Genomic DNA, 27,766 nt, shown 5'->3' on the forward strand with positions numbered 1-27,766 from the left:
TTTGTGTCTTTTATCTGCATTGTCTTTGTTTCTTTAGACCATCTTCTTTTCTTTTTTTCTTCTATTCTTCTACTGATGTCGTCGTCTTCTTCTTCTTCCTCCTCGTCTTCTTCATCTTCACAAGATGGCGAGGTTGGTGGTGGAGGTGGTGGGGGTGGTGATTTCGAGGGTCCTTCCTCTTCTCGGCGACGTTCCGGAAATGGGGTTTGGCCGGAGCCTTTTGTGGAGGCTCTGGCTTCCCAAGTGGCCATTGATGCTTCTCGGAGCATTGGTCGTCTGGCCGCTGCTCCTGCCCTCGCCAATGTCTTCCAGGTGGGTTTTCTTCATCTCCTTCCAATGGTGGAATTGAATGAATTTGTTAACTTTTTTTATTTTCCTTTTTGTTTTTGAAAATTTCCTGTTATTTCTAATGGGTTTTGCACCCTACTGTCACCCATGTCACAATTCAGATATATTTATATATATACATCTTTTTGGGTTTTTGATTATGAATTCTTGGCTTTCAAAATTTCCTTCTCTATCACTTGTGCAATGCCTAGGATGTATTTAAGCATCCAAGGATAAACCGCCTTTGAAAGGGACTTGTATTGGACGAGTCATTTTCAAAGAGAGAAAAGAAATTTGTGTCTCTTTTTATATAAGGTGGTGTTGCTGCTCCTTGGCCATATCAGCTTCTTCTTTTTTTCCCCCCCTTTAGAAATGCCTATTTCTGTAACGATCCATTTTTATCATAAGGAATAATAATAAAGGGTTCTTTTGGTTTTAAATTGTTTTCCCTTTTTTAGCATGATCCTTTTTTAAGCTCTACAAAAATCAATCCCCCACCTTTTGACTCAACTTTCTTAGCTTTCTCTCCATTGGGATACCTTTCTAACACTAAAATGTAGAGATGGAGACCCTTTGAAATCTACTTTTAGTTGGGGAAGAAATACCCTTAATTGATGGGAAGTGGCTTCTGGTGTTTGTCTCTTGCCGTGTTCCGATAACTCCCCACATCCTATTTTTAGTGAATATTATTACATGGACAAAATTTCACCTTTTACTTGTGTTATATTTGATAATATAGAAGGGTACTCTCAAAGTACATTTGCTTCTTGCTTCTTGTCCCATAATGATTTCTCATTTCTTTTTCTCTGATTTGTTTTTTCTCTTTTCTAGTATATAATCATGGCATGTGTCGTCATATTAGAATATAATCATTACAGTTTTATACTATGGTGGTCTTTTGGTGAGAAGATTTGTTCAAAAGTACCATTATTTAGATGTGTTTCAGGCTGAGGTTGAGCTAACTATAGAACCAGTAACCAATAATGGGGTTTGTATAAACAAATGTTTTCTTAGCCCAGAACCATTAAAGTTGCAGATATGTACTTGGGTTGAACAGTTCAACCATGTGGCCCAAAAATGAATGAGTTGTTAAAAAGAGATTGATTATTTGACTGTCCACTCAGGCGTATATCGCATGAGAAAGACAGTTCCATAAATATAATTTTATGCAGCATGGGTGGATGTCACTAACCATATGCCCCCTAAAACTCCTGGAAATCTAGCTCGTTAAAGATTTATATGGCCTAAAAAAAACAAAAAAAAACTCACTTTGTTCTAGTTTCTTTCTTTCTTTCTTTTCTCTTTGCTGTACATTGTATTGAACCTTCCCTGGCAAGGCAAATTGATGATTGAAATGGCAGCACCATAAAGCTTTGTCATAAACCAGCCTGTGCAGCTCCAAAAAGCACATGGAATCCAGTGCTGGTTTATTCAACTTCCCATGTCTTCTTGTCACCTTAGAGATAAGGTTCTTCCCATTGCCACCCCCTAGCCCTTTTCTTCATCTTTTTCTCGTTTATATATATATTTTCATTTGTCCAACCTTGAAAGCAAAAAGCATGTATTCAATGGAAGAAAGTGCAGTTTTATTTAATATCATCCACCTTTTGAAGCATGCATTCTCCTCCTTTTGTAAGTGTAGATGTCAAGAAATCTTAATAAATGATGACAACCAACAATCCAAAGAAGAAAAGAAACAGAAAAAAGAAAAGTCACATAATCTTGAGAGAAATGATCAAAACCCAGAAACCCAACAACTGAAAGGAAAAAAGGGGGGGAAAAAGAGTTCCTTTGTTAGTGTCGATGTCACAGAATCTTACGGAGGATCAGAAGCTAAAATCCTAACAACCCAAAGTGAAAAAAGTGGGAAAAAAAGGGAAAAAGGAGTTGGGTGTAATAATAATACTATGAACAAAGGTCTGAGGAGAGTAGCATACAGAGTGAGAGAGAGTGGAAGAATCAGGTTAAAAAGGCAGTCTGGTGTAGAGATGGGGTGGGTGATGAAGAAGGGGGGGCATATGAAGATTCGCTGCTTTTAACGAGAACCCTTTTCTTGGAAATGAAAGAGAGATGTGGGGAAGCACGCTTGTAAGTTGTAATCCCATGTTCATGTGAAAGCTTTTTGATGAGATATTGCTGTGTGAGGGGTATGGACCACAGCTGAAAGAGCCTCAATATTGTGTTTGTGGTCCTTTGTCTTTTGCTCTGATGCCTCACACTAATCTTCTTCATCTGTCTCTCCCCCATCTCCAACTACTGCTAGTCCTAAGTGTGCCATATTTCCCCTTTGTTCAGGCCCTTCAAAAGCTCAAACCCACCATTTTCATCTGCAAAAAGAGCCTTTACTAAGCCAGAAAAAGAGAAAAAGATGTAGTTATTTTTTTTTTTTATTTTCGGGGCTGGGGCAGGGGCTGTACTGACCGTACCTCATGTTGCAACCTGGATTAAATAATAAAGTGGGTTGTCGTCAGGTCTCCCTAATAGTAGGATGTATGATGAGGTTTTGTACTACTGCAAGTCTATACTATAAGACAAGCCGATTTGATTCAGAAACCATTGCCTCCTTTCTTCCCCTTCTTTATTTAGAGTTCTGACTGTGGGGTACTGTACTGACCTCTCCCTCTCTGACCCCTCCCCCCCACCCTCTAGTCCCTAGTCTCTCGTCTGCCTGCTTGCTTGCTTCCCTTCCCTGCCATGCCCTCAGTCTCAAGTCCCATATCCCATAATAAAGGCTACATTTGCCACTGTTTTGTGGGGTTTTGGGCCCATCTCTGAAAAGGCCTGTTTCTGTGTGTCCTCATCTTCTAGTCACCAATCTCTGTTTGAGATCCGTCCTCATCAGGGCTCAGGGCTTTTAATGGGAACCCATCTTCAAAGTCTTTCAATACCTGAAAATGACCCATTTATTGTGATGAACTTACAGAGGTTGGTAATGGAGGAAGCTTTTAGGGTTTTTCATCCTTTCTTAGTCAAGGACCATCTTTTTCTTAGGTTGGCACCCTAAAATGGTAAATGCAGCCTTGCCTTGCCTTGTTAGCTTCGATGTTTTTATTGTTCTATTCCATGCCATTGCAGAAAGCTTTGCAGGAAGATTATAAAGTTTTTAATTATCATGCCATTTCTAAAGATTCACTTTTCTCAAGAACTTAAAAAGGGAAGAATTATGAATTATCCGAATGAAAAAATGTCCTTGGAGATGCTTCTTATTGTCACTGTCTTTTAAGCTTAGGATTCTGCTTTCACAAGCCTCGCTCTTTGTATATATTTAGATGAAAGGGCTGTGTTACATGTTTTTGGAAAGTATTTTTTAGAATACATGTTTTGAAGGTGGCCGGGGTGACTGTTAATGGTTGCAGGTGTGCTCAACATGGCGGGCAGTGTCTCGATCGGACCTTCTATGGCGCAACCTCTGCCGCCGTATCTGGGGCCGGGCACGGCGGCTTCATGACACATGGCGGGAAGAGTTTATCTACCGCCACCGCACCGCCATGAACTTTCGGAACCGCCGGTATAACTATACGACACTGGATTTTGACCCAGCTTACGTCAGCTCCGGCACAGCCACAGCTCTCTCCTGCCGCTGCCTGGCACTCTCCGACTTCCACCTCGCCGTGGGTTTCGAGGATGGCACCGTTCGCCTCTTTGACCTCGCCACCCGCCTCCACGTCAGCACCTGCCTCCCTCATCACAATGTTCTTATGGGTCCCTTCTCCCGCGCCGTCTCTGGCATCATCCTCTCTCGCGCCCGCCTCGTCTTCGCTTCCCTCCACGGCGACGTCAACGTCGCGGCTCTCGACATCGTTGCCCCTCTCGATCCCGTTATCCCCACTCGCCACGTCCATTTGGGACAGGGCGCCAGCGACGGAGCCCTAGTCGACTTCGCCGGCTGCAGCCGCTGGTGGGTCGGCCTCTACGCCGGCGCCCCTGGCCAAGCCTTCCGCATCTGGGATGGCGAAACCGAAGAGCTCGTCTTCGTCGGTGGGACCCTCACCGACCCAGAAGCCGTCATGGGCTGGCACATGTTCACAGAGTTAGCCGATTTCGTTGGCCGAGTGCGAGTCACGAGCCAGGAATCGGCCGTGGCATGCACGAGTCGCCGAGTCATCGTCTTCAACCTTAGAAACGGAGGCAATGTACACGGGGAACAAGAGTTCGCGCCAGGGTTTATCGTGGGCAGCCTCGACGCCAACAATGAGGCGTACGTTATCGTGGACGGGAGGGGCGTGGCTAGCGTACGCAGGGCGGAGAATCTAGAAGAGGTGTGCAGGTTTGTAGTGGGAGGTACCTCGCAGAGGCGAGTTTTGGGGTGCATGAACGGGGGGTACGCCCTGATGTGCATCGGGAGTGTGATAAGAGCGTGGGAGGTGGAACGTGGGGTGTATCTGTACAACTTGAGGGAAAGAACGTTAGGGGATCTGGTTGCCATGGTGGCAGATGATAGATACGTGGCAGCATGCAACAGTGACACCACGATTCACTTGTGGGACTTTGGGGCCCAATAAGAGGAACAGAATTGGGCCTTAGGCCCATGTGTGATTGGGTTGGGCTCCGAACCTAACTGACTTAGTTGGATTTACCTTGACGATGTGGGATGGGCGTGAGATGCGCCGTTTTGGGGACTTGGCTTTTTTGTTGACCTCACCCTAGGAGACTAGTCTTGATTTTTCTATTCTAGAGAGAGAGAGAGAGAGAGAAGGGCTTTGTTGATGCTGTACAGCTCTCTCTTTGACTGACTTGTAGCTTTGTTGGGCTCAAGATGGTGGGCTATTTATTATTCTTGGGTATGTACTTGGTTGTTTGTAGTAAGTGAATGGATGGGCATTGCCCTTGGATGATCCAGTGTCGCTCTTTGCATTTCTGCCCTCACTGATGCCTAAGGCTGAACTTATCAAATTAGGATATAAATAATAGTTTGATTTCATTAAATACTAGTTTTATCTAATACGTTGGGCAAGAGAAGTACAAAACTTCTCAACTCTTAGGGAGTTGGATGAAGCCTTAGTCGAAAGTTACAAGTTTCGTTAATAATATGCCAAGTTGAAATAGTTTCAACCAAAATAATTGTCGAAGTCAAACTCATTTCTCAACTTGGTCTCATTCACTGTAACTTTTTAGGTTTCAATTTCGATTTGCGATTTTTGACATTTTAGGCTTCAAATTAATGTGGCTTGCTCCAAAATAATCTTGGAAAGCACTAAAATTTAATTCATAGTTAGAGTTGACTTCATTCAATCTTCAAATATCATGCAACTTTTCTCGAATTCCACTAATGCAACTTCATTTGTAGGCTTAATTACTCACATCTCATGCTCATGATTTGACTTTTGTAGCTTTGCTTGGCTTTGATCATGTTTCTCTTTGAGCATACTTGACTCATTGTCATGATCGGAACTGTCTTTGCAACTTGCATCCTTTTCATTCTTCAAACTTGATATTTAACTCATTATATATGTTAAATCCATAGCTAGGGTTCTAGGAGTTGAATCTTTTATAATGCATAATTCACTTCATATATGTGTCATTGGAGCACATATTTTAGCTTAGTTAGGTTATGACACTTGGTATAAGTATGTCAACCCATGGATGGTGGTGGGTTCAATCTAATTATTTTAAAGCCATTGAGAAGCATGTTTATGGGTCAATAGTGTGCTGAGGTAGAAACAATGTATACATGTTAGGCTTTAGTTAAACTTCCACTTTTATTCTTGCAATTGGTGATATTTGTAGAGAATGTTGTGCCCACCTTCAATGCAAACATATTAATGTAAAATTATAAAGATAAAATTAATCACACATAAAAGTATACAAGGTAAACATAAACATAAAAATAATCATACATGAAAATACATAAGATTTTAATGTGATAATTCCACTATAATATAGAGGATGAAAAAATAGATATTGCTTTTGGGTCTTGAAACATCTCATATTTCCTTATTCTTTATATCTACACTTTGAATTACGAGTTTTTGCTCCATCAGATATCTTTTATTCTTCCTCACATCTTTATTTACTATATATAGTCTCTATAAGTTCATCTTTATCTTGTAACCTTTTTCTTTTATGATATAGAATATTTGTCGCTATATGACATGCATTTTGTATCTCATTACAATAAGGGAATAATTGACTTCATCCTCAACCAAAATTGCTTTTGTAATAATCTTCTATGTTTAGCATATATATATGTATATTAATTAATTATTCCAAAAATCTTAACCAAGGCCTCTAATATTGCTTGTTTTACTAACAAAAACTTTAATGTCCTCACTCCACCGAGGCTTCAACATGTTAGTACAAGAACACACATAAATAAGACAATTTATGTACAAAGGTATATAAGGTTTTAACATAATTTGACTAACTATAAGCCCTCACTCCATTAGTGAATATTTAAAATTTTCCTCAAATTTGTACCTATCACATAAGTCTTCATATGCTCATCTCCATCTTATAACATTTTCCTTTCATAATTTAAAATATTTATGGTTTAAAGTTTTATCTAAACATTCATAACCAATATCAGATAAAATATTTCCTATATTCATATATTATTGTAATGTTAAATTTTGTTTTAGATGAAACATTTGATCATCACAATAAAATGGGGTTTTGACATGAGAATCATTTTCTCGACTCCCATATCAATTTTTTTTTTCTTTTAAATTATAAACTCTTTTAATAAGATTACTCAAATAAGCAAATAAGCTCGAATAAAGCTTAGGAAAGAGTTTTTGACTTCTTAAAAGCTAATCCAAACAAATCTTAGAATGAGAAATCGTGTATACAAATGGTTTCACTCAACCTACCAAACCATGCCACTCCAATCTTGTAACCTTATAATACAATCTCCAAACTTGTAGTCTTGTACAGCAACTTCACATATTTGGGTCCTTGGCCATTAGGCGCTTTGGCTACAAAAAACCCATTGAAGACCCACAACATTCTTTTTCACTATTACACCATGCCCATGGTCCTACGACGATGAGACTCCACTTTGAACGACAAATCCTAGCCCCTCTGTTAGGGGCCCAGTGCCTCGATCAGAATTGTTGAGCTGCGTGAATTATACGGACAATTATTTCCCTTTCTCAAAAATAAACAAGCAGTATTACATTGTCATTCTTTGCTCTACGTTCATTCTGTTTCACCCTTAAATTATTCTAAAAACTATGACATCCCTCTTTGAATGTTCCTTTCATGAGGTAATATCTCATCCCATCCTCTCCTTTCAATGGGTTGAAGAACTGAGGATGGATAATGTAACTATGACTTAACAATTCCCTTCTTCACAAACATATCGTACACTTTGTCTACTTTGCTTGGTTCAACCTTGAACAGGCCATGGGCATCTGATTTCCTGGTGATGTTTCCATTTAACGTCTCTGTCAACATGGTGTGCAGCATGTTGAGATAATGTGAAGGGAGGATTCTGATCTCACTGCAAAGCTGTTTCTCCTGCATGAAAACATCACAAGTTCGGCTGAGAAAAGAAAGGTGTATGGGTGCAATTCTGTTTTGAATCCAACAAGTGGATCCAAAGATTTGGTTAGGTATCCATGAGGGTGTAAATTGGATTTAGAGAGTTTGAAAACCAGGCCCACACATGAAGCCACCTTTCCGATTAATGCAGACATAAATTAGAAGTAGAATTCTTACAGTTTCTGAGAGTAAATCTTCCCCCGGAAATCCAGTGATATCCCAAACATCTAGGGATCTTAAGATAGCATGTCCTGCAGTTGTTGAAGAAGTGTCCTTGATTCCAGGCTCTAGACCTGCAGAACCTCTTCCACCTCCCCGAGGACTGCCATCAGATTCTCCTTTGGCAGTGTTCACCCTCTGTAAGACTTTACCCCCACTAGGACCAGCCTCAGCACTTTCCTTTGCTTGTTGGGCACTTTCTTCAGCTTCTTTCTTCCCTTTCTCTTCAAGATATCTCTCTGCCTCAGCAGATGTACGGCAGCCAGCAGCTCGGGCATCCTGCAGTTTAATTTTTATTTGAAATCAAGGGAAGTTAAATCTTTGCACATACAAAATAGATTTAAGATCAAAGTCTGAATCATAGGTCCATTATTATGCACATTAATAAGCTTATTGAAGAGATTAAAAAAATGAACCATGATAGTGATCCAAACAATTCTTTCAGCCAAACAGGATCAACTGTGGTCATTCCACTTGATGAAATGATTTCTGCACACCCAAGTTAGGAAAGCTACGGAAAAAGGCTTCATAAACCTCTGTTAGAAGGACAATTCTATTTTCCAACACGAAGGCATGTCAAATGCAAAGCCACCCATGTCAATATCCAGACTTTTTTCCTTCTTCAAATTTTTTTTTCTCCTGTTTTCCTTTTGTACTGGACAAATACTGCAACAGAAACTAGCAAGTGGTAATGCACTAGATGAACATCTGGCAGACCGAACTTCTTGATGCGAGCAGATAGTCATCTAATCGATTAATGATACTAATTGTATAAAATAGCAGTCAAACAAAGACCGTACTCTGAAGTAATATCAAGCAGATAAGTAACAAGAACCCATGATCCCTAGCACAAATCTATATGTAGTGATCATGCCAGCTACTCTTAACTAATATCAAGCAATTAAGTAATAACTACACATGATCCCTAGTACAAATCTATGTGTGGTGACCATACCAGATACCTGAGCAGTGAAAGGGAGAATGGATCAAAGACGTTGTTGACTCATAATTGATTGGGGTATATTGTCCTTGATAAATATGAATATCGGATAAGGATTCATCCATTTAAAATTAAGTAGTTAGGGCTTAGGCTTTTCTGAGTTGAATTAAGTATTATCTGGTTAGTTTCACTGAGCTTTGGGTATCCAAAGTGGTAGACAGTTACATGTTAATGGTATACCAGAAATATAATGTTAACCACATAAGTAATTCATGATAACTTTTAAGTCTTAAAAAAATATAGCAATTGACAATTACTTCATAGCTGATAAGGGAAATAAAGCATATGGAGGTAAAGTGTCAAGTACAAAGCACACCTGAAGATCTTGTATTCTTTTCTGAATCCAATGTTCCTCGAGCACAACCCTAAGCAGTTCCTCATGTTCTTCTTTTGAGTGGAACCGCATAAAGACCTTGAAGCGCTGATTTACGTCCCTCTCTTCGGGTGAGAGGTTCTTCTCAAAAGGGTCAGGGTAAAGTAGATTTCTTTCCAATATGAAATCCTTCCTGCGTTTCCTCTCATCAAGCCTGCCAAGAAGTCCTCAGGACATTTGATTGAGTCATGGATAATAGTGAGAGAACTTGAACCACAAAATCAAAATGCTCACACATTCAGCATAGGATATGTCATGATTTATTGTACAAAATATGCAAATATTCTGGAATTACAAAGGTAGGTATGAAAAACAAAAGTGACCAGTGAGTATACCTTTTGGAATAAATATGCAGAACTTGCAGTTTCAGTTCATGCTCAGCATCAGTGTCAGTATCCTTGAATTCCATATCAGCCAGTAACTGCTCAGCATCATTATCATACTCAACATCAAACTCTTGCCTCTTGAAATTGTATCCACTCAGCTCTGTCACAGAAGGCCCCTCATCCCCTGAGGTCCTAGGCTTTTTCTCTCCAACACTTCTGTCTGTTTGAGTTTCTGCCAAATATGCATTACCAAAACATCAGTCAAGCACTTATCGTGTGAAATGGAAAATATATGGATTCTCGATGCATGTAAGTAGCAACACAAATGGAAATGTGTCATAAAGGGATTGCAAAACCATTTCTGTTTCTGGGAAAGGAAAAAACAAAAATGACATAAATATGGTCTCTATGGCACTTTTGAGACCTGTTTTTGAAAAACTATTCCTGAGGACGTACAATTTTTAGAAAAAGCATAAATGTTTCTTCTGTAGCTTCAACAATTGTGGGGCTTTAACAACTAAAAGATCTAAAAACAAAGTTTTTTTTAACATCTTGATTGTTTTCATTCATGCTGCCAAATAGAATTATACACATTTGACATTGGAAAAACAAGATAGAATTTTAATCAATAAGTAGGGAGGTATGGGGATGGAAACCACAATACTGGCCAAATGGAGTAGAAGCCAACATAGGCCTACTTTTGGGTAGCTGCTTGAGAACCAAAAGTGGTCACATGACATCTAAATGAGTACCACACAAAATCAACGACACCCAATGACATCAGTTTCATGACAATTTTTCTTTTTTGATAAGTGAAATCAGTTTCATGACAATTGCCCACATTGCATATGCAAACATAAACCAGTCTGGAAGTTAACAATAGAATGCAGAAATCTTACCTTCCACTTTAATGTTATCACGACCATCCTTAACCTGGGCCATGTTAGATGCCCTCTTAACTGCACCTGCAGATGTTTTAGTGCTGCTAGAAACCATGTCGGATTGGATCTCTGACAGATGAGAGAAACACATTTTAGCATGCATTTGCCTGTTATATCCATAAAGCCACAATAGTGTACAAAGACTGAGTAAATAAACAGAAAAATGTCTCCACATTAGTGACTGCTGTAACTGCAGCTAATCTAGATGATGACAAAACTACTGGACCTTCTTTTCTTGATTCTTCAACCCTGATATAGCACAACAGAAAATTTAGCATAAGGGATCAGAGACTTAAGCTGAAAATGGACACGTAATGGTGAAGATAACCGTACTTGACTCTTGCAGATAAGGGAGATTCCACTTTCAGAGTTAACTCCCCATGTGTAGGGGATCCTGAGTCAATAAAAACATTGTGAAAACTAGTAACCATGTTTCATGTGAGAATTTTAGTAACCATGTTCGATCAAGTCAAATCTTGTGATGGTGTAAACTCTAAATTAGAGCTGCAACAGTAATGGAATCATTGTTAAACTAACCTTTCTTGACTTCATCTTCTCCCCTGGCCATGGCAAGGAGCTCAGCCCTAGTCTTTCCAAGAACATGGGACATGTCCTATGAAAACAAATTGTGAGGAATATCATCACTGTAATCGACTTCAGCTTGAAACCTCTAATAAAGGTTGAAACAGTTGTCTTACAGGAAGAGGAAAGCATGGGGAATTCATGTATATAGCAACATAGTGATCGATACATTCTGATTTTCTTTTGGTTCCAACATGTTCTGAAACTTCACTCCAGTTCCCCAGTCCGTACATTTCAATTCCCTACAAAGAAGACACATTAATCCTCCAAACATCAAATGCAACAATATGTGACTAATAAGGCCAGGAGAAACTTATCAGGGTTGAATTAAAATGTAAATTTACAGAAATATAAAAAATTCAGATAAAAAAATATAGGAATACCTCCAGAAGTAACATCTCTTCATCTGCATTCCAATCAGGACAAATGAGTGGGAACGATAAATTGTCCTGTACAAATGAAAATTGTGAGAATCGATTTAAAAAAACCAAGAAAATATCCAAAACCAAGGAACTATCCTGAGGCATATCATACTATTTCCAATTTCATTTTGTTCTGGCTCAGAAAAATATATTATCAATAACAAGAATGCAAATGGAGAAATAGTGTAAAAATTATAAATAAATTTTTTTGACATGGATGGCAACATATTCCTTCAAAATGTTGACTTACACTATTGAGGTCAGCTAATAACAATTCTCACGATTAAACACTAGCTGGGGCAATATTTACTAATAACTCATAGGCTACCATGTTTTATTTAACAATCATGATCCACTTTCTTTTTTCTTTGATAAACAAAGCCCACATCACTCCTCATTAGTCATTTTTACATCATCTATGTCTACTGCAACCAAACCATTACAATCAACACTCTCTCATATTTTCATCAATTTTGCACTATCTCTAACTTCTCCTAGATGCATTTATTCTAATTAAGTAATAATACTCTCTTATATTGTCATTTGAGCATTCAACACTCTCATATTTTCATCAATTTTGCGCTATCTCTAACTTCTCCTAGATGCATTTATTCTATTTAAGTAATAATACTCTCTCTTATATTGTCATTTGAGCTTTCCTCATTTCAGCAAGCCAAAGTAAAATGCAGATGGAAGGATATCGCTAAAAAAAATGATAAAGAACCATGACAAATGCAACTTATAAGAAATCTTAAATCATGGATGACGATATCTGAGCTCCTATTAAGAGAACCATGATAAACACACCCAATTAGTTTCCTTACTTCAGGCATCCTGTATCACTTAGATCATAGGTTAACTGCATAAAGACAATAAATCTAGACATAAATAAGAACAAAAGAATTAGGTTAAAAATGGAAAATGCCATACTGAAAGCCATAATAAGTAGTAATTAATTAACCATCCAAGACAAAGCATAACACAAAAGGAAGACGGAAATGACGGAAATGACGGAAAAAATCAAACCATAAATAAGGTTACATACCATGACCCGATATGGATGAAAGCATACGTGAGGTGTAACCTCAGCTCCAATGGAAAAGCATTCAATGCAAAGGTCAAAATCGGGACAAACTACACATTTGGTACGGATCTTTCCTGAGATATCTTTGCTGCAATAATTACAGTGGTATGAAGCTCTCTTCCCCTCACTCATTCCTTGGCCTACCACAATGTGAGAAATGGAGTTATAACAAAAGAGAAATAGATTGAAACAAATAGTTTCTCAATGCATACAACTAAAAGTTATAATAACTCAAAGGAAAACGCACCAAAGCATGAAGCAATATAATTCATGAGCAGCAACAACACCAACACAGAAAAAAAAGGAAAAACAAAGAAGATTCCTAAAAGGATTTACTGTTCTAGAAATATTAAGCAACCAGTAGCACAAAAGCAAAGTAGATTAATCATTTACACTCTGCATAGTGCATATTATTAGGCAAGAAATAACAACATACCTGCAGTTGCACCCTCTAAATTGTCTGCTGTTGAAGCAGTCTTTCTTCTCTTGGATCTACAAGAGAGGAAAAGTAAAGTTCAAATACATTAGTTCAGTTCGTATAGTAAAGGGAAATAAATAGAAATGGGTACAAGGTTAACTCTAGCATTGACACCATTTCTTAATCAAAACATCAGTGCCAATGGCTTTTGCTACTACAACGTTCCTGACCACCATTTTCATTTCTATCTTTTTTTCTATGCATTTCACCTCCAAATAAGAAATCGGACCAAAACTGCCCCCACCAAAAATGTACTTGAAGTAAATGAATCAAGCTGAAAGTATAGCAGACACTCAAAAGCAACACTTGAAAACGTCAACTTCGAAATAGAAACCGCAAGGAGAAATGCATTTGAATTCAAATAAAGGAGAATCGAAATTGTTAATTGAGACATAGCAAAAAATCATTAGAAATCTGCTCTATGTAAAACACGGAAATGTACAAAAGAGGAGCTCTTCTAAAGCAATCCTAAACACATAGTACTGAAAATTTTTGAATTTTTCTAGAAAATCAACAACACTTAATTGAAAAAAAAAAAAAATCTAAAATAAAGCTGAAATAAGCAGTATGGTTAAAGAATATTTGGATTTTACGAACCTGTGTGAACCTTGATCATCGTCAGTAGAATGCAGAACTGCGCGAGAACGACCCATCGAAACTCCCCAAAAACAGAAACCCTAGAAAAATTATATCATCCAACACTGAGACTATCAGTATCCAATTACGCAAGATTTTCAAATTTCGATTTCGGCGAATTCGAACAAACACCTTATACCAAGAAAAGGGGGGAGGTGGGAATTGGTGTGGAAAGAAAACACATTTCAATATATTTATAAAAAAAAATCAATTAGAACAAAAAGAAGGAAAATTTTAGTAAAAAAATGCTTTCTTAATTTTTTTTTTCAAAATTATAGAAATGAAAAAAGAAGAATATTTTTACCTATATATTCTTCTTCTTTGTGCAGTTCTTTGATCGAGAAGAGAGAGAGAATCTAGGGTTTTGCTTCCGAGACTGACTGTAGGTCCGTAACAAAAGAGGCAGAGAAGACAGATCAAAACGCATCGTTTTGCAAAACACGCTGTCTTTGTCCTTTCTCGGAGTCTAACGGCGTCGTTTTGTTTTCTGGTTCCAAACGACGTCGTTTCCACAATCATTCTCCGTTTGATGAAACGACATCAGACCACGGCGTAGTAACATGGCATGCATCAACTCCAGTTTTTCCACCGTTTGGACCAGTGTTGCGTAACGTATCCTGGGAAAACGACACTTCCATAAAGCAACAGCAAAATTAAAGGGGGTCACTTTCTTTTACAGGGACATCTCAGTGAATGAGGGTGTGAAAATTGAGACATGGGGTTCCACCTCAGGAGCTCCAAAAGGCTTAAAATCCCAGACTCCCCACCTGAAAAGTAGTACCAACTTGAAAATAGCTTGAGCTTTTTCCAAAGCATAGGCAAAGAGAGCAACGTATCATCATTGTCACAATGAGCTTTCTAGCGTCGGAACTATGGCATTGCTAGACACATAAGAAGTTGCCACAACAAGCATAGGCACCACCCTTTTATGCATAGGCATGCTAGCTAGACTTTGTAAGAAATCATGGCTTGTTGATGCCCATACATACAAAAATTTAGATATTTGGTTCATCGTCCAAACGTGGCTGAATAAGCATCAAGCTTTTTGTATCATAATCTATCATTCTCTGAGAAAAGAACATTCAACAGTCCACTAAATAATAAAGGGTTTCTACAAGGAAAGATCACCTAACATTCTTCCAATAATTCATGTATGATGTTTATTATTTGGCAATATGCATGCTATGCATTTATTCTCATCGTTTTCGGCTAATTGTGAGTCAACTACAACACTTTTATGTAATCTACTAACTTAGATAAAAGAGAGGAGACAAGACTATGAATGTAGAAACCATTTGAATGCTACTTTTAAGCCTAAAAGTATTAGATTATTCAAATGATAATTTTTAGAAGATGCTCGTTGGGTTAATGTCGAATACTATAAAATGTTTAATCTAAATCATTGAAAGATTTTTAAATGAGATGATTCATTTAACAATTGGTAAGATGACGTGCTAGAGTCACACGTGTTATGTTGGGAGAGGGACTGTTAGAATATAATAACATCATTCTTAAATTTGAACGATGAATCGCTCGTATGACAACTCTTAAGACATAGCCGGTTTTTTGTGGTAGGTTTTGGCTACCCATGTGATAACTCCTACAACAAATTTAATTTTGGGTTGTTATAATGTAACATTGCTGCTCGTAAGCTTAGTGGGCGAGACCGAAAAATGAAAATACTTAAAACAAGCCCCATCTTAAATGAAATATCACGGCTTTGAGAAATATTCATGGTTCAAGTCGTAATTTGGAGGAAATATTATGACTTTGAAGATTGCACATGGGTATAATCAATGGGAGTTACATTTTAGGAGAGGGATTGTTAATTCCATCAACATCATTTCATATTCAAGTTGTCTTCAATCTTTTACTTGCAAGCAAAAGGGATGTGCACGCACATAAATTTTTGCACTTTGAGACATTTAAGCAGTCAAATTCAAGTTTTTGTCATGAAAAATATACAATCAAATGGCCTTTTTTCCGAACCTCAGAGGAAAACCATGCCAAGATGAAGACCATTTGAGCTACATATTTTCTAGCCCACCAAGAAAGTCTCCTCCTGTTTGCTTCTTGTGTGTTTGGCAGCATAGAAAGTTCTGTATTCACCAAAAAAAAAAAAAAAAAAACCCTATTCTGGAGCCATTTGTTTGTGACCACATGTTCTGACCATTCTTCATCAGCTGATATCAAGTAATTGAACTGAACATAGCTCTGCAGTCTTAAATCCACCATTCAAATCCAATCAGAGGGATGACATGGACTGATTCAAAATAGTCTTTCGGTATATGACTTGCTGTCATGCAATTACATCACCTATTGATTATCTTATCCAGGCAGCCTTCAATAGAGAAAATAACTGCCAACCAACTCTTCAGTGTATATAAGTTCATAGACTTGCATGAATTTGCCAAGAAACCGAAGAAAAGCCAGTTTCATTCTTCAGAAAGACTCAAAAGGTAGTAGGCTTCATTCTTAAGTTCATATATAATATTTCGTTGTTTGATTTTTGGAGTACTCCTTTACACGGAGTTCATATTGTGTGTAAGCTAATTATTTGTGCAGACTACTGATCAAGGGCCAGCTCCAATGGATGGAATATACAAAAATGGAAAAGTTTTTTCTATTAAGAAATCACAGCCCATTTTAGTTCAATCCGAGGGGGCAACTCATGATAAAGAGTTCTATTTCTTATCCAACCTTGATCAGAACATCGCTGTTATCATTCAAACAGTGTACTGTTTCAAGCAAGATGGAATGAATAGTAGTAAAAACGTCGCGAATGTGATCAAGCAAGCGTTGGCAAAAGTTCTAGTTCATTTCTACCCGTTGGCTGGGAAGTTAACAATTAGTCCTGATGGAAAGCTTATTGTAGAGTGCTCGAACGACGGTGTGCCTTTTGTTGAAGCCGTTGCAGACTGTAGTATGGATGTGTTGGGTGATATCAGTACTATACCTGATCCTGCCATGTTGGGAGAGCTTGTTCATACTGTTCCCGAAGCGAAAAACATACTAGAAATGCCTCTTCTGACTGCACAGGTATAGGGTTGCATTTGTATTCATGATCAGTAGAGTACCTTTATTTTCTGTGGCTGCACACTCATCATTTACACACAAAAATCAGTGAAGGCTGAAACCAATTTTTATAATAATTTTTTCTTTTATTGGGATATCACACTCATCCCACTAGGGTCGAGGATTGGCTCCAATGTGGAATATCATCGCAATCACTCCCCTATATTGATGCAATTCCGTTAGATGTGGGATATGACACTTAGGAGAAGACATTATATATAGCAGGAAAACGTCTATTTCACGAGCTCGACTATATTCAGGACGTGATACCATAAAACAGGCCTGATTGCTACTAGACTTTGGCTCAAATTAAAGGGCTTACAGTCAGTCCTCCCTACTCAGTATAACCCTTATCAGTGTCATAAACTATTCACCATTTATGGCAACCCCACATGACATGGTCCTTCCTAATAAAGCCCCCTCTCGGCCCATAATGGCATAGTAAATTTGATAGCGAAGGGGCAGGTTGTTTCCTCTTTGGCGAAATCATTCTGTTAATTGCAAAAGTGAAGTAGAGCCAGCCCATGGTTTTTATTGTAAAAGGCTAAAACCAAAGGAGACAGCACTCAGTTCTATGGGGCTTGTGTTTACTGCACAACTTACTTCACACACATCCCCTACTGTGTAGGATTCATACCTGGCTTAACACCAGACGGTGTCCTGTTATTTCCACCATTCATTTATCTTGTTTGCTCTTTGTGAGATTTCATATTCACTTCTTGCTTTCCTGGTAATAATTTACAGGTAACAAGGTTCAAGTGTGGAGGATTTGTTCTTGGCATGACAATTAATCACTGCATGACTGACGGAATATCTGCAATGGAGTTTGTAAATTCATGGGCAGAGACAGCTAGAGGGATATCACTGAGCGTCCCACCTTTTGTGGACAGATCCATATTGAGATCTAGACAACCACCTAAGATCAATTATGACCATAAAGAGTTCATGGAGATAAAGGACAAGTCAAACATGGAGCGTCTCTATCAAGAAGAGCAAATGGTATATAAATCATTCCATTTTGATCAGGAAAAGCTAGGGCGATTAAAGAAACTAGCAATGGAGGATGAGGTGATAAAGAGCTGCACAAGCTTCACAGTGCTCACAGCTCTAGTGTGGCGTGCCCGAAGCAAGGCACTCAAGATGAGATCCGACCAAGAAACCAAGCTACTATTTGCAGTTGATGGGAGATCCAAGTTCAATCCACCCTTGCCCAAAGGGTACTTTGGCAATGGTATTGTCCTAACTTGTTGTCTTTGCAAGGTAGGAGAATTGATCGAAAAACCGTTTTCTTATGCAGTGGGCCTAGTACAAGATGCAATAAAAATGGTGAACGAGGACTTTATCCGTTCAACCATTGATTACTTTGAAGTAACTAGAGCAAGGCCTTCGTTAACTGCCACCCTTTTGATCACTTCATGGACTAGACTCTCTTTTGATACTACCAACTTTGGGTGGGGAGATCCTACACAATCTGGTTGTGTGACCTTGCCTGAGAAAGAAGTGGCTTTGTTTCTCTCAAAAGGAAAAGAGAAGGGCACCACTTTACTTTTGGGATTGCCCCTTACTGCCATGAAGACCTTCCAAGAGCTTATTCAAGCTTAGTTTGATCCAAGTGTGCCATATATACCTATAAAGTAAGTTCCCTAAGCACATTTATAAATCATTCTATGTGCATGTCTATGGAAGTATCTGTTGGTATTGCTTTCATCTAAAAAAAGGATCTTTTTGTTTCCCAATCTACTCCTCAAAGTATCATTCTTTGACAGATTGCAATCAGGACAAAAACAAATGCTCTATAATGCATTTCAATTGTGATTTAGACAAGATGGGGCTGCAGGGAAATGCTTTACATATGCCGCAGACAGCCATTTTAATAAGGAAAATGATGTTTCTATCAAGTGAACTATATATGCAAATAATATTTTGGAGAACAAATTAATGGAATTCCCATTTTGTAAATCATCAAGGCAACAAGGACCATTGTGTTCTGAAATCTGTGAAGAAATTAAAGTTTGGGTGCACAATGGTGGGTCAGCCAGCATTTAATATCACTGTCCAAGACTTGATGCAATCTCTTCAGAAAACATCCTGCTCCACATACTGTATACTGCAATATTGTATTTATGGATGCCTGGCAGGCCTATTATGCATGATTATTGATTACCCCTTTTGAAGATACTACATATCCAGCAACCATGGCATTCCTGTTATATGTGGTTCCTCATTAGGTTTAGCAGAATACTGTTACGTACGTTCATGTTTACTACCATTATAGGATAAGCTGGCAGTTATTCAGTTATTGTAAGTTGAGTCTATTGGTTAGTAAAATCTGGAGTTTCCTGTTCATGCATGCTGATAGAACCAGATTGAATGCTTTAATTTTGTTGTATAATGTTGATGATGTGAGGATTTTGTTGAATGTGTGCATGCAGGTAACTGGATGTTCACTAAAACCATGCTTTTACCCCTACCTACCCTTGTAGCAACTCATTCAAGGGTCTGAGAAAAGATTGAATGCACAGATATCTGAATATCAGCTTTGAGTTGCTAAAATCTGATAAAACTATTATCTTGATAGCTGCTCAATCATATTTATAGCTCCAACCATAAGCTGACAGAGGTGGGTGGTGTTCAGCTGGGCTCTGAAATGCAGGCTTCAAAAACAAATGTAGTTTGGACAGAATACATAGTGGTTCAACTGTTGATTTTTGCAGAAGATCGAAACATCCATGGCAAAGATGTGACTTAGAGCACATGTGGCAAAAATACTTTCCTCTCGAAAGTGCACCTAGCCATGTTCATTGCCAATAAGGCAAAGATGTTGATTGTCATAATTTTAAGGTATGGAGAAAGAAGATAGATAGATGGGCAGAAGGCACTTCATAAAGAAGGCTGTTAGATGTTCAGTACTGCATCTGAGCAGTTACTAACATCAGTGATGGTGGTGGTCCTGGGGGAGAAATGCAAACACAGAATCTCATAACTTTGAATTGTTATTGACAAGTTTGGAAAAATGGGATATTGTGTTTTACAGTGCTGCATACTCCATTACCATGAATATGTCTATACCTACTTAACAATGCCATGTTACACACATATCACAAACACTTAAACCTTCTTATATGCCTCCTACAGACTGTCTCCACCCTGGACTATCAGGCAGTTTTGCATCTCTATATGCCTTTTGTACTCCTGCTTCAGCTGTGTTACTAGGACGTTTTGGCCAACAAGTTTGGCTAGAAAGTGATAAACTGATGGTTACCTGCAAGACCAAAGACAGTGAGTTATTCATCATAGGGCCCTCACAATGTTTCTACCCAGAATGTGTTTTTGGTCAAGCTCAGTGAAGATATAAAACCCATAATGTAATTGATCTTGTTGTTTGCTGCAGGTGCCAATAATTCGCTAATCTAATAGGTGGATAAACAAACCAACCATGCAAAATTTTGTTCAGTTGATGCCAAGTGTATTGGCTGTGTGATTTTCATCATTATGTCAGGATATATTGCTCAAGAAAATTCAAAAAGATCCACATCCATTTATTCTTTGATCAGAATTGGTCCACCTCATTACATATTACTTGTTCAAATCATCATCAAAGACAAACTTACAACCTGATTCGAATCATTCTGGCTCTCAACATGCTTCTTGACCGCTATATATATTAAATACTAAAAATCCCCATTGAGCGAATATCTCTAAATTACAACATATATTGGAAAGAATCAAACTTACCCAGTGAAGGTTTTGAAACTGGAAGCCACCATGATCATGCAAAATCCTAGAGTGGAGCTTTTCACTATTACAATTCCTCGCCACTGAGATCTCCCCATCGAACATTATGCTTTGCAGCAAGATAATGTGCTCCAACTGGTCCCCTGCTACCATAGGGGTAGAGCTCTGGAATGATTTTCTTCTCTTCCGATTCCTTCAACAATGGTGTGAATAGTGCCCAAGCAGCATCAAGCTCATCACTTCTAATGAACAACCTTCGTTCTCCTTCTATTGCATCTAAGAGCAGCCTCTCATAAGCATCTGGTATTCCTCTTGGATACCTTCAAGATTGAATATAAATCTTAGGTTAACAGAAAGAATGTGATAAAATTCCATCCGTTCCATGAGTAATTGACATTTGAAGGAAAATATATTTCGTAAGTAAACAGAGCTCAGCAATGGTTAATGTAACTTCTTACTTTATACCCATGTCTGTAGCCTTGTAAGCTGATAAATTAAAAGCTGTGTATCTATTCAATCAAATGCCTTTGTCACTTTTACCTCGCTCTGTATAGGAGATTAAGATCACTACGGTCCAGTTTCATTCCAAGACCAGGAACCTTGTTGTTAATCTTCAAGTAAATTGCTTCATCTGGTTGCACGCGAAGCACAAGCTCATTTGTAGCCTTGTCTAAATCAGTCCCAAAGTTCCGCTTGTACAAGTTACCTGGGACATGTCTGAACTGCACTCTGATCTCTGCTCTGAATTTTCATTGCAAAAATATTTTCGGTCATTCCACTGTTCAAATTCCCACAGAATGCAAGGACGAGACTAAAAAAATGAATTTGTATAAGGAAGAAGAAGATGATGATAACGGTTTGCCCACCGCCTAGTATGGAGAGCTTTGCCTGCCTTCATCAAGAAAGGAACCCCATCCCATCGGGCATTATTAATAAAGAGAGCTGCAGCTGCAAAAGTTGGGGTGATACTGCCTTTTGGCACAGTTGGATCATCAGTATAAGCAGGATATGATTGGCCACCCTTGCTATGGCCTTTGTATTGGCCCACAATCACGTCTTCAAGCTGCAGTGGTCTCATTGACCTCAAAACCTTGACCTGAATCAAAACCATGGACGCTATGTTATGATAAACTCATAGAATTTCAATAATGCTAGCCTTTTCCAATAACATCCTGAGGTTTCTTTCTTTATTTTTAGGTGATGAGGGATAGATATTAATTTATAGCTTTTTGCCAACCTAGAATATGGATTCTTTTGGACAGCCATGACAAAGAATGGAAAATCAGAAAAATGAAAAAAAGAAAAAAGGGAAAACAATGAATACATGGCCAATATCGTCAGAAAAATACTCTCAATACCTTTTCATTTCTAATGTCCTCAGCATCTAAGCTGACAGGTGTCTCCATTGCGAATAGTGCCAGTATCTGAAGGAGATGATTTTGCATTATATCTCGGATGATACCATAATTATCAAAGTATCTGAAGGCAAGAACAAACACATTAAAGCTATGTTCATTCTTGGGGAATGGGTTTATCCAATTATAATATCAGACAGTAGCATAAGGAACTCACCCTCCCCGTCCCTCTGTGCCAAAATCTTCAGAAAATATCAGCTGCACATTGCGGATGTAATTCCTGGACCATAAAGGCTCAAAAACAAGATTTGAGAATCGAAGTACTGACAGATTCTCAACCAGCTCCTTCCCCAAGTAATGGTCAATCCTGAATAAGTATTAACAGAGTCAAAGATCTGTCTTTATCTCTATGATTCATTCCCATTGAAAAGCACCCTCTCTAAATTCTTTAGATTCATGTAGAAAAAACTCAAGGCAGCAAAACATACCTGAATATTTGGTCCTCATTGAGGTACTTCTTCAAGGATCTAGTGAGCTCTCCAGATGACTGTGAATCACGGCCAAAAGGCTTTTCAACAATGACCCTTGTCCATCCACTTGCCGAAGAAGCTCTGAGACTAGCACATCTCACCACATCCACAAAGATGTTTGGAGGTATTGATAAGTAAAATAACCTATTTGGTAGTTTTCCACCCTGGAAAGAGTATTTAAATAGGAACAAAGTAAGAGTTTAAAACTAACAATCTCCAATCAATTTTTTTTTTTTTTTGTCATAAACAAATGGTGCATCCTACAGCAAACATAGAGAAACTAATTTGTGCAAAGTCTCCTTGTGCTCGGTTGACACCAGTTTGGCATTTTGAATTTTACATGAACAGATCATCAAATTCAGGTTGTCATTCAAATATTTGAATTTAATTCATTGTTTCCTTCATTGGATGAGAAAAAAACTATTCACGATAGGTCGTGCAAAGGAGAAAACTTCACTACTGTACTAATTGGAGGATGGTGAGTTAAATATGATTGACACAAAAATGGAGCCACACATGGATTACGACTCAAGCAATAAAAGGAGAAAACTTGAAAAAAGAACACTGCATGACAAGGCTGCCAGAACCATCTGAAAACTCTGGAGATGTTGAAGTCTAGAGTGCATATGGTTTGGACTTCTCTAGTACTTCTCTCAGAGTAAAAAGAACTTCTTTAGCTTTCTCCCTTTTTCCCCAATTGAGCATCAAGGCTGAAGTAGCAGTTCTAAATGGAATTAAAAATTCAAAAGCTTTTGAAGGCCAGTTCTTTCCTAGTCAAAGTTTATAAACCTAGTGACAGTAACTGGAAATGGTATTCACTTCTTTCCATTAATCTCCAATGGGTTTTTGGTACAAAAGGAACAGGATTGTGTTTTATCCCAAGTCAGCTCGACACACTTTCTTAGCCGATTACCTAATAGCTTAAACTTTTGGGTAAGTTGGTAACTTAATGTGGTACCTGAAGATGCTAACATTCTTCAGATAATTCAGTGAGCAAGAAGAGAAGGATCACTCTCTAAATATACCTCTTTATTCAAAAATATGCCATGAAAAATAGAAGAGAGGGCTTAGAGTTTGTTAGCACAATGGGACTTCAACAGAGGATGACTTGCCCTTCCCTTTACTCTTACTAAGGAAGCTAAATTACTTCTGTTTGTACTATGAGGAGAGACTTGACTTTCATCCCTTTCCCTTTGTTATTTAGAGCTTTTATTTGTGCTTCTTTTGGGAAACTTCTTAGTTTGGATTTTAGGCTTCTTCTAGGGAGTTTCCTTGAATGGATTGTTTCTCTTTTTCAGATGTCAGAGATGGCTATCTGGTATGGCTTGGAACCATTGCTTGCAGCAGATTTTTCTTGGCAGATGTGTTTTGTGTTTCTTTCTAGTCAAACCATTAGATCGGGTGATTTTACGGACCTTCAGAAAAAAAAAAAAAAAAAATCTGCACCTCTAGTACCAAACCAAGGTGTTCGGGTGGTTATAAATTTGAACCTAATATTGAAACACATGCAAGTGAGAGAAAGCAGAGCAGTGCCTGAGAAAGGTATTAAGACTTTAGCCCAGGTCGACTTGATATGCATTGTTAAGCTTTTTGGTAGCTTAACATGCCTGAAAAAAATTCATACCAAGACAAATTAACCATACTGCAACAGGTTGATATGAAACAGCCAGAGAGAAATTCAAAATGCTCCTTACTTCTTTCTCTTTTAGCTTCTTGTCCAATTCTGCAAAATGCTCCTCAGAGCTGTACTGACCCGAATGGTAAAAGCATCTTTTTAAGAACTGGTCCATCTTGTCACCACAATTTGCACTGCAAGTTTTCTCCACATATTAATGAACATGAAAAGAAAAGCATGGTTAGATTAAATATGACATATGAGAGATTGTTTAGCAAAATAGAACACCTCTTATCAATTCTGCAAGTCAAGGTTTTGCTAATCATGTCCCTTAGCTCCTCATCTGTCATTTTAGTTCGAGCATAACCAAAAACTGCAAAATTCTGCATAAAAACAAGTAAATGAAAAGAAAGAAGAAACTGATCAGAAATACTTAAATGTGTGACAATGGAAAAAATGCATCTTGTTCTTCTGAAGTATCTCAATTTATCTCTATCATTATAAAACGGAAGCTTAGATCAACGAAGTATACAACCTCAGGCAGCCAATCTTCATAGAAAAGAGCAAAAAGTGCTGGAAAAATTTTCTTCTTTGCAAGGTCTCCTGAGGCGCCGACAACTGTTATGCTGAGAGTAGACTCTGGGCTTTCTGATCCTGAGATAAATGGCCTCTCTTTCAGTTGAGGTGCAATGTGATCTTCGGTCAGAGGATTTCCTGATAAACATGATCCAAAAGCTCATCAAAGTTTTGACAACTGGAAACAAACTAGAGAAAACAAATAAACTAATGAGGGAAGTAGAACAAGTTATGAATGACAACATCTGAGTGTGAGAATTAAAAAAGAAAAAAAGGCATATTGAAAAGCCAAAAATGCATCTTAATTTCTGAAGGCAGAAATTAGTTATTGCTCATGAACCCTGGTACATGAGCAAAATATTCTTTCTTCACAAATTCTTTTCCTCGGTTATCTTTGGTTTTATGAGCTGATTCTTTTTATTGCCACATTCAATTGCTTTAAGGTCCTTGGAGAAACTTGGACAAATTAGAATTTTTACAAGTTTTTTTGGCAAACTTTACCATTTTGGGCAGATCCCCATTGCAAGTAAGGCAAAAATAAGTTATCTTTCTGCAAATATGCATAGCTTGAGTATGAGGCGGCTGCATGGAATTGGAATGGCAGTTGCCAATTCCAAATTCCAGTACACTGGTCCCTTGGTTTACATACCAACAGAACTGGAATTGAATTTCAGTTCCATAGACCACAAAAATATGCAAACTATTTCAAATTAAAAGAAAGAATTTTGAAATCCACAAGAATTAGAATCCCTAAAAAATTCCAATTTTGTTCAACCAGACAGTCTGAACAATATTGCAGATATCCTCCAGTTTTCCTTTTGGTTCCTGTTTTCTTATCGTGAGGTTGAAGACGGTGTTCTTCCCCTTTCTTCCAAATTCAGAGTTCCATCATACCAATCAACAAACTCTCACTAAGCACAATCTCAAAACCAATTCAACAAATATAGTGGTTGAACATTGTGATGTGGGGGCACATTTTTTCAAACAAAAAGAAGAATCAAATACAGAAAAAAGAAAATGAAAAGTTGGGGAAACACCAGAAACCCATTTCACCAAGGGAAAACATAAAAGAAGACAAAAGGATAGCAGTTTGAGGAATCAAGAACTCACCATCCTGCAAAGGAACAGCATTTAGTGGATACCCATTTGAGGATTTGAGCTCCAAATGCCTTTTTGCATGGATTCCTGAAGATATCTGAGAGACCCATTTGGAAGTACGATATGTTCTAGATGATGCAATTGTGATCCTTCTTGTGGGTATGTGTACATCATGCTTGAATGAAGAGGATGAACAAGGATTAATACGTGTTGCCATGCAATTGGGCTACGGGTAATGTGGTATCTAAGTATGGATTTCACCTTAAATGAATTGAGATCTATTGTTGAGATATCATATCCACTATATAAAGATATTTGCTGAAGATTGAAGAAGGGTTAAAGTATAGATACCACCTATAACTGTAATAGTGGCCATCTAAGTACTTGAAAAGGCCAGTGTATGAAACTACTTCTCAAATCTTTTGCTAAAGAAACCTTGCATATGAGGCTAAGAATATCTTATCCATACAGATCTTATTGTGAACTGTGATTGGCTTTTCTATACCTAAATCAACAATTAATTAGCTATTAATCCTAATCTCTTGGGCCCTTTCTGTGCTAGCTTTGGAAAACAAACTTGGGAAACCACCACTTAATGGATTCATTTTGCATTAATAAAATTTTATTTCAAGTTATTATTAAATGAGACCCATCAAATTATCGGTATGATGTAATTTTGGAATGAATAAATAAGTAAATTGAACTCACAGGCAGTCCATGAAAGTGGTAGCTCTGGTATTTCAGTGGGTTGTAACTCTGGCTTCTAAGTCCAATTTGAGAATAGGCTGAAGCTTTCGCTTGGGCCAGTTTGAAACACCTACAAGGGTTTTAGAGCCCAGGAAAACATTGCTAAAACGCGAGTACCAGAAGGAGGGATTGGGCCCAGCCCAGTTCAGCCCTAGGTCTGTTAAAACTGATAAGAGTTGAAATTAGTCTTTCCCGTGGACTATGTGTGCACCAAACCTGGGGTTAAGGATGAATTTCTTGCACAAAAACTGAAAAACCACACACAATCTGATTTTTTTCTCTTAATAATCATCACTTGTAAATCAATATGATGATGATAGTGAAAATTTGAAGTAGTGTATGAAGTTCTGGAATCCATGTCGACCTTCATTCTTGGTGATGACTCTAATTTTACAGTTCAATTTTTACAGAAAAATCAAATGTTTATTTACAAGTTTGGGTAAGTGCCAAAGAAGAGCATAGCAAAGATGAAATTCTACCAAAGTTCATGAATCCTCTTTACTGGACAAATTTCAGACAAATGGCTCGGTAGTCTTTTGAAGTGACTCTGTCCTACTAATTGATCGTCCTGTTTTTTTTTTGAAGTTCAGGTCCAGCCTGTGGAATGTGAATACATCTTCCATTCAACAACCTTCCAAGAAGATGTTTGTGTTCACATTGCTCTTAGTCAATCCTGGTGTCATTAGCCTTAGCCGTGGAGCCCGGGTCATATGATGTAAACTTCCATGTCCCATCCTGGTGTGCCCCATCTGGTCCCATTTTCAATGGTAATTGTACTGTTACATCGACCGAAAAGTCAAGTTGACTCAATGCATTATTGGTAACCCTCCAAAGTGATCCCCATTCCCCTTTGCCCCTTTTCCCTGATCATAGTCCTAAACCTTGGATTCAAAGATTGATTTAGAGTGGAAATAGTTTACGAATGTGATAGTTACTCGAGAACTAGAGGCCCATCTTTGATGGACAAAAACGAATTAAATTTAAGTATACTCACCTACTCAACCATCCTGGGAATAAAGCCATTTTAAAGATGAACAACCCTATAAATGAGCCAATTAAAGCCTATACTAGCAGCCTTAAAGGCCTAATTACAGCTACAAGGTTCCCATTACCTGCCCATCTCCATCAAGTGTTCCTAAAGAGTTAGTTGACAGACATTGCTCTC

The 27,766-nt window shown here is 38.1% G+C and overlaps 4 protein-coding genes across 8 annotated transcripts; 2 read left to right on the forward strand and 2 right to left on the reverse strand.

Annotated features, from left to right (window-relative positions):
- LOC100249511 (transcriptional regulator STERILE APETALA) lies at nucleotides 1–5,162 on the forward strand. Of its 2 annotated transcripts, none has more exons than XM_002268978.4 (2): nucleotides 1–312; nucleotides 3,684–5,162. In XM_002268978.4, the coding sequence occupies exons 1-2, from the start codon at nucleotides 76–78 to the stop codon at nucleotides 4,827–4,829; spliced, it is 1,383 nt and encodes a 460-aa protein (XP_002269014.1). In that variant the 5' UTR covers nucleotides 1–75; the 3' UTR covers nucleotides 4,830–5,162. The 2 variants fall into 2 exon arrangements, with proteins under 2 accessions (XP_002269014.1, XP_010657461.1); XM_010659159.3 differs by lacking the exon at nucleotides 1–312 and adding an exon at nucleotides 2,920–3,335.
- A 1,861-nt stretch (nucleotides 5,163–7,023) lies between these two features.
- On the reverse strand, nucleotides 7,024–14,378 carry LOC100254619 (transcriptional adapter ADA2). The gene is made up of 14 exons (XM_010659161.3): nucleotides 14,175–14,378; nucleotides 13,832–13,911; nucleotides 13,193–13,248; nucleotides 12,718–12,896; nucleotides 11,634–11,699; nucleotides 11,367–11,492; nucleotides 11,206–11,281; nucleotides 11,002–11,062; nucleotides 10,895–10,917; nucleotides 10,627–10,737; nucleotides 9,737–9,959; nucleotides 9,345–9,555; nucleotides 7,987–8,307; nucleotides 7,024–7,785 (listed from the first exon to the last, which is right to left on the reverse strand). Exons 2-14 carry the CDS (start codon nucleotides 13,885–13,887, stop codon nucleotides 7,594–7,596), a joined length of 1,701 nt encoding a protein of 566 aa, XP_010657463.1. The 5' UTR covers nucleotides 13,888–13,911; nucleotides 14,175–14,378; the 3' UTR covers nucleotides 7,024–7,593.
- A 1,897-nt stretch (nucleotides 14,379–16,275) lies between these two features.
- On the forward strand, nucleotides 16,276–19,976 carry LOC100259728 (omega-hydroxypalmitate O-feruloyl transferase). 3 transcript variants are annotated; one of them, XM_059741033.1, is made up of 4 exons: nucleotides 16,276–16,329; nucleotides 16,436–16,909; nucleotides 17,690–18,579; nucleotides 19,378–19,976. In XM_059741033.1, the coding sequence occupies exons 2-3, from the start codon at nucleotides 16,460–16,462 to the stop codon at nucleotides 18,545–18,547; spliced, it is 1,308 nt and encodes a 435-aa protein (XP_059597016.1). In that variant the 5' UTR covers nucleotides 16,276–16,329; nucleotides 16,436–16,459; the 3' UTR covers nucleotides 18,548–18,579; nucleotides 19,378–19,976. The 3 variants fall into 3 exon arrangements, with proteins under 3 accessions (XP_059597016.1, XP_059597017.1, XP_010657464.1); XM_059741034.1 differs by lacking the exon at nucleotides 19,378–19,976 and adding an exon at nucleotides 18,712–19,291; XM_010659162.3 differs by lacking the exon at nucleotides 19,378–19,976 and having other exon boundaries at nucleotides 17,690–19,291.
- On the reverse strand, nucleotides 19,921–26,505 carry LOC100264918 (glucose-6-phosphate 1-dehydrogenase, chloroplastic). 2 transcript variants are annotated; one of them, XR_787022.3, is made up of 11 exons: nucleotides 25,867–26,505; nucleotides 24,716–24,894; nucleotides 24,469–24,563; nucleotides 24,260–24,374; nucleotides 22,524–22,729; nucleotides 22,253–22,402; nucleotides 22,039–22,159; nucleotides 21,547–21,776; nucleotides 21,221–21,421; nucleotides 20,681–21,000; nucleotides 19,921–20,207 (listed from the first exon to the last, which is right to left on the reverse strand). XR_787022.3 is itself a non-coding variant. In XM_002268851.4 (10 exons), the coding sequence occupies exons 1-10, from the start codon at nucleotides 26,069–26,071 to the stop codon at nucleotides 20,748–20,750; spliced, it is 1,755 nt and encodes a 584-aa protein (XP_002268887.1). In that variant the 5' UTR covers nucleotides 26,072–26,505; the 3' UTR covers nucleotides 20,464–20,747. The 2 variants fall into 2 exon arrangements, 1 of the variants encoding a protein (XP_002268887.1); XM_002268851.4 differs by lacking the exon at nucleotides 19,921–20,207 and having other exon boundaries at nucleotides 20,464–21,000.
- Between the last annotated feature and the right edge of the window lie 1,261 nt (nucleotides 26,506–27,766).

The sequence above is a fragment of the Vitis vinifera genome, chromosome 12, assembly GCF_030704535.1.
Source record: "Vitis vinifera cultivar Pinot Noir 40024 chromosome 12, ASM3070453v1".
Taxonomy (NCBI): Eukaryota; Viridiplantae; Streptophyta; class Magnoliopsida; order Vitales; family Vitaceae; genus Vitis; species Vitis vinifera.

Coding starts and splice junctions, on each gene's coding strand:
- LOC100249511 (XM_002268978.4), top strand. CDS start 76: ATGTCGTCGTCTTCTTCTTCTTCCTCCTCGTCTTCTTCATCTTCACAA. Junction 313..3,683: donor CCCTCGCCAATGTCTTCCAG/GTGGGTTTTCTT, acceptor TAATGGTTGCAG/GTGTGCTCAACATGGCGGGC.
- LOC100254619 (XM_010659161.3), bottom strand. CDS start 13,887: ATGGGTCGTTCTCGCGCAGTTCTGCATTCTACTGACGATGATCAAGGT. Junction 11,063..11,205: donor AGAAGATGAAGTCAAGAAAG/GTTAGTTTAACA, acceptor TTATTGACTCAG/GATCCCCTACACATGGGGAG. Junction 7,786..7,986: donor AAGATTTACTCTCAGAAACT/GTAAGAATTCTA, acceptor GTTTTCATGCAG/GAGAAACAGCTTTGCAGTGA.
- LOC100259728 (XM_059741033.1), top strand. CDS start 16,460: ATGGATGGAATATACAAAAATGGAAAAGTTTTTTCTATTAAGAAATCA. Junction 16,910..17,689: donor TGCCTCTTCTGACTGCACAG/GTATAGGGTTGC, acceptor AATAATTTACAG/GTAACAAGGTTCAAGTGTGG.
- LOC100264918 (XM_002268851.4), bottom strand. CDS start 26,071: ATGGCAACACGTATTAATCCTTGTTCATCCTCTTCATTCAAGCATGAT. Junction 24,564..24,715: donor ATGAAGATTGGCTGCCTGAG/GTTGTATACTTC, acceptor GTTTTTATGCAG/AATTTTGCAGTTTTTGGTTA. Junction 21,001..21,220: donor AATCTCCTATACAGAGCGAG/GTAAAAGTGACA, acceptor TCAATCTTGAAG/GTATCCAAGAGGAATACCAG.